The sequence below is a fragment of the Octopus bimaculoides genome, chromosome 5 (genome assembly GCF_001194135.2).
Source record: "Octopus bimaculoides isolate UCB-OBI-ISO-001 chromosome 5, ASM119413v2, whole genome shotgun sequence".
NCBI lineage: Eukaryota > Metazoa > Mollusca > Cephalopoda > Octopoda > Octopodidae > Octopus > Octopus bimaculoides.
Genome location: NC_068985.1, coordinates 76,445,502 through 76,451,371, shown reverse-complemented (window position 1 = coordinate 76,451,371; position 5,870 = coordinate 76,445,502). Strand labels below are relative to the sequence as shown.

The following is a 5,870-nucleotide window of genomic DNA, read 5'->3' as shown; positions in this document are numbered from 1 at the left end:
GTGATGAATCTACAAACATGCATACAAATTTTTTTCCTCAGGAGAGATTATGCTCAGAAATATGAACTTGATATTTAATTCATTCACTACTGTATATAATTGAAACAGCTGTAAGGGATAATGATTGATTTGTTGTTGATAATAAGCTCTTATAAACTTCACAATCTCCATTTTCTTCTTCCTTTATATATATATATGTATATGGCAAATGAAAAATAAACATAAAATATATGAGAATTTATTATTAATCACAACAATAGTTTCGGCACATCTAGCATCAATCCCTCATGGGTGGGACACTCAACAACTGGTTCAGGTGCATCCAGCGGTGTAGATGTATCTCATTGGGTGATAAATGAATACAACTCATTAAAATAACGGTTCCGCAATGTAACTTCTCGTTTTGGAGAAAGGAAAGCAGCCAGACAGAGGAAATATCTTTATTTATATAGATCAAAAATAAGATCACTGATGGAAAAAAGAGAAATGACCACACATTCCAACTAGAAAAGTATTAAAAATAACCATTAACAAATATGGATGCATAAACGCCCTCAGGTAAGCTGCATGTGCAAGTACATTCGCTCATACAAGCATCCACAAAAATGTGAGCATATGCATATGTGAGGTTTGGTGCACTCATGATAACAAAGTGAGTTAACTATCTACTTGATGTTTGTAGGAATGGGGAGGTTAAAAGTTAAAGTAAAGTACCTTAAAGTAAATTAAATTATGTTAATGGTTACTCAAAATTCATTCCTACTGCATTGTGCGAAAGTACATTTATATGCGTGTAGGCTTCTCAAGAGTTCTATGATTCTACTATTCTCCATCCTCTCTAATCAAAGACACACATACTTCCAAGAAATGCAATCCCAATTATGTTTTCTTATATTTAGTTATAAGGTTATATAGTTTTCTTTACAATTATTTCTTGTATAAACTTATTTCAGTTTAAATCCATCTCAAAACCAGAGCACTAATTTGACACAAGATATGATTGTAGCATTAGTTGGTAACAAGGAACTTAAAACACAGGTAAATTACACAACTTTGTTATTTTTGCTTTTTTATAAAAAATTGTCGGTAGAACTCTGCTTTAAGCACACATATAACCCCCTCATAACCGTTTTATTTTTTTGGACTTTTCAGAAAATTTTAATGAATTTGTGTTGTAAACATGGAAACAATTTAGACCAAAACTTCAGACAATCCATATTTTAAACTGTGATTTAAAAAAGAAAAGTTTTAAAAAGTTTTTTTTAAATCAAAAAGAAATGTCAAAAACTTTTGAATATTTTTTTTGTTCATATTCGAGTGAATTCTTGTGTGTCAAATACAAATTCGCAAAAATTTTCTGAAAATTCCAGAAAAATAGAAAAATTTACAAGGGGTTGTATGGCATACTTAAAGCAGAATTTGAGCAATTTTTTTTTTGCTGAATCAAGGAGGAATAACAACACTCATGACACTTTTCAGGGCCTTCTAGACTTGATGGAGGAAGGCAAGATCCAAGTGGTGGTGTCAAATAGGGCAGCCAACAAATTAATGAGAACTGCCCATCTGATGGATTTGTAAATAGTTTCCATCTATCAAAGTTTGCTCACAGCTTTTCCATCAAGTGACTGAAAACTTATCCAAAGTAGATCCCTACTCAAAGAACCGTGAATTTAGACAGAACCGAAACTATGTGGTTGTGAAACAAACTTCTTAACCACATATTCTTGCCTGTGCCTATGTTGTCACAAGAAAGCCTTGAGCCAGATGGAACAATATTTAATTTCACTGCAATGTACTGTTTATTCATGTCACTTCTATATTTACTAAACTAAAATAAATACCTGTACTATAGCAGTGGCAGTGAATTGGCAGAATCGGTAGAGCATCATAAGGCGGCCAGCTGGCAGAATTGTGAGCATGCCGGGCAAAATGCTTAGTGGTAACTGAGTTCAAATTCTGCTGAGGTCGACTTAGCCTTTCATCCTTTCGGGGTTGATTAAATAAGTACCAGTTATGCACTGGGGTCAATATAATTGACTTAATCCCTTTGTCTGTCCTTGTTTATCCCCTCTATGTTTAGTCCCTTGTGGGCAATAAAGAAATAAGAATTGGTAGAGCATCAAATAAAACACTTTGTGACATTTACACTTTGAGATCAAATCTCTTCAAGGATAACTTCTATTTTCATCCTTTGAGTTTCTCAGTAAATAAAAAACCAATCAGTTATTAGTACAACTCCTTTTCACTTTAGTAAAACTGCCTGAAATTGCATCATGAGAAGAGAAGCCGATAGACCATTCAATGGGCTTCCACCTAGTTTCTGTCTCCCAAATTCATTCACGAGACATTAATTGGTCCAGAGCTATAGCAGAAGACACTTGACCAAGGTGCTGCTCAGTGAAACTGAACCTAAAACTATGTGGCTGCGAAGCATGATTCTTAACCGCACAGCCATGTCTGTGCCTATTAATGATTATTTTTTGTTTTTGTTTCCTTTCTCTCCAGCTGAGTACAATGAATGCAAGTTTGGTTGTGTCTTCAGTAAAGACTCAAGTAGTTAGCTATTGCACTGCAGGTGTTTTACAGGGTTCAAGCTGTGGTAAGTAAAAACAAAATACTGATATTTCAATAAGACTATTGTTGGTGATGTTGTCATCATCATCATCATCATCATCACTGTCGTTGTCATCATTATCGTTGTTGTTGTCATCATTATCGTTGTTGTTGTTATAATTGTCATTCACAGCCAACATCACCATTATTATTAACACTTTTCTTCATATCATCATCATCCTCATTTGTGATCCCCATCTTTATTTATAACCACCACCACCCACCCTCCCTTTCATTTCCTTCCCCCTTTTCTTTCTCTTCTTCCCCTTCCTTTCCAACTCCTCCACCTTCCTCCCCTTCCTCCCACTCCTCCTTCTGTCTCCGCCTCATTATTTTATGCCCGTTTTCCATCTTGGTACAGATTGCATGAATTATTATGGTCCATGTCAGCTCCTATTTGGTGTTACTGCCCACCAAGATGGACTGTAGGATCACGTCTCACTTGTATGATGATCCATTTAACATGGCTGGCTGTCCTTCTTAACACCAACTGCTTTAGTGAGCATACTGGGTGCATTGTATGATTTTATGATGGCTCCAAACACTTGAAAAGTTGTCATGTCTTTGACAAAACTAAATTCTAAATACTATTATCCCTGTCCACCTCCTCCCAGACATGTTTTCATAGTCGACTGCTAGGAAATGAACCTCAACAAAGCCGTTGTTTACCACCAATAAGTGAAAAGCGTAGAGACACAAGGTAAACAACAAGATCGCACACACTATACACACAAAATCACACACACACACACCATACACACATCATGCACACACACCACACTCACACATACCACAAACACACACCACACACACATACCACACAACACACACACATAAGCCATACATAAGGCAAGCTGGCAGAAACGTTAGCACGCCGGGCGAAATGCTTAGCGGTATTTCATCTGCCGCTACGTTCTGAGTTCAAATTCGGCCGAGGTCGACTTTGCCTTTCATCCTTTCGGGATCGATTAAATAAGTACCAGTTACGCACTGGGGTCGGTATAATCGACTTAATCTGTTTGTCTGTCCTTGTTTGTCCTTGTTTGTCCTTGTGGGTAGTAAAGAAATAACACATAAGTCATACACACATGCACAAACACCCTCATACCCACACATACACTCACCACATATCACACACACACATATGCCACACACACCACAAAACACACACATACATCATACACATAAACACCCCGCATGAACACATGCACACACACACACATACACACATACAATAGCTTTCTTAGTAATATTACTTTGGTCTCAGTCCCACTGTGTGGCACCTTGGGCAAGTGTCTTCTACTAAAGCCTCAGGCTGACCAAACCCTTGTGAGAGGATTTTGAAGGCGGAAACTGAAAGATGCCTATTGTATATGTAGATATATGTGTGTATTTGTGTGTGTGTGTGTGTGTGTACATGTGTGTGTGAGTATGTGTGAATGTGTCTGTGTTTGTCCCTCCCCAACACCACTTGACGTTCCCCATAACTTAGCAGTTCAACAAAAGGGTCCGATAGATTATGTGCTAGGCTTTAAAAAAATAGATTAAATACTGGAGTTGATTCACTTGACTAAAATTTCAAGGTGGTGCCCCAGCATGGCCGCAGTCTAATGACTGAAACAAGTAAAAGATAAAAGAAAGATATATATATATATATTTATGTATATCAACATCATCATCATCATCAACATCATCATTTAATCTTTCGAGCAGGCATTGTTGAACTACTATCTATATATAGACAGATTGATAGACACCTGGATATACAAATCAAATAATGAATTTAACACATCTATGTTATTATCATTTTATTTAAGTGATTTTGTGTGGAAAGTTACACAATATGTGTAGCTGATGATGTTGGAGTAGCACTTCATCAGGCTAGCACAAAAGTCTGTTTGTCTGTCTGTATGACTGCAAGCCTACCTGCCAGTTTGTCTGACTGTCTGTCTTTCTGTATCTATGAATGAATGTATTTATTTTGTATTTATATATGTGTGTGTTTTCATCCCGAGTACAACTTCAAATTGCATCTGGTGTGGGGCCCTATTTTGGAAGTTCCAAGGTTTCATCACTCTTGGCCATTATTGTTCCCAGGCCTATGCTGACAAAGAGTAGTAGTACCTGTCAGGGTCCCAACTATAGGTTAATTAGCATATTAAGGCTTACCTACCTATGCATGTGAAGACTGGATCTGGTAGGCTCTGTGGAAGAAACCTTCATGATTCAACAGAAGAGAAGATGGCTGCAGTAATGCATCATGGAGTGCAGAGAGCAAGATGAACGTACTAAAACATCTTGGTCATCCACTGCATCTGTCTCCATCCTCAGTCATCTAGACCTGGTCTGGTTACTGTATTGAAGATTATCACGAGTGAGAGAGTGAGGTCAACAGTGTGCAACTCTCCTTCACTATAAACAAAGTCACTGTGTAGGTCATTGGTCAGTCCTAATGATCACTCAATGGTCCTCATTGCTCCAATGGATGAACATGGATGTATATATTTATGTATGTATGCATGTGTGTGTGGTGGTATATTTTTTGGATTAACTTCCATTTTCTTTTAATTCTTCTTCAGTTGAAGCTGGCCCTGGGACATTTTGGTCCAGCAAGTACAATACTGTGAAACCATGTCCAAAGGGGACGTACCAGCCAAATTACAGAAGTAATAGCTGTAATAATTGCTCAAGTGGTAAAACTACTGAAACAATTCAATCTGTCCAGGAAAGTGAATGCAAAGGTAGGTGTGAACTTGTATTTGTTATAGTTATTAAACTCAGGTTAGTCCTGATGAGTCAAACCTGTCGTCAAAAGATTTATAGCTATTATTTCAATCATCCTATCATTTTTGGAATTATGGATTATTACCCCACTCTTTCTAAACTGATATAGTATCTCTAAAACTATATATGTTGTGACGTGAAGGAGGAAAAAGACGGAAGCAAAGAGAGAATTGTGGTAGTCTTACCTGTCGGTCCAGAAAGGGTCACTTACAACATCCACGTGCTCTGTCTCGATCCGTAGGATTCACTCAATGTCCACGTGCTCTGTCCGTCACTGTACCGTCTAACAGACCTGCTCTCATGCGCTGTCCACCTCCAACTGGCTGTTCATACTTTGCTGACTCTGCATGCCCACCGTGGCCCTTCCGGTGGGACTCACTGGCCCCACTTCCGACAGGACATGCCTACTCACTCACTTTCGAGCCTGGCTCATAACACCACATATATATATATATATATATATATATATATAT

At 37.8% G+C, this 5,870-nt stretch overlaps 1 protein-coding gene across 3 annotated transcripts in view; it reads left to right on the top strand.

The window, feature by feature from the left end:
- Window positions 1–5,870, top strand: part of LOC106881248 (uncharacterized) — a 276,422-nt gene that overhangs the window by 226,913 nt on the left and 43,639 nt on the right. For all 3 annotated transcript variants that reach the window (XR_008264114.1, XM_052967796.1, XM_052967797.1), the window contains exons 47-49: window positions 954–1,038; window positions 2,506–2,599; window positions 5,193–5,354. Coding sequence is in view for 2 of the 3 variants with exons in the window: in XM_052967796.1 (XP_052823756.1) it covers window positions 954–1,038; window positions 2,506–2,599; window positions 5,193–5,354 (341 nt within the window). In the remaining variant the exon portion in view is untranslated. The remainder of the gene's footprint in view (window positions 1–953; window positions 1,039–2,505; window positions 2,600–5,192; window positions 5,355–5,870) is intronic.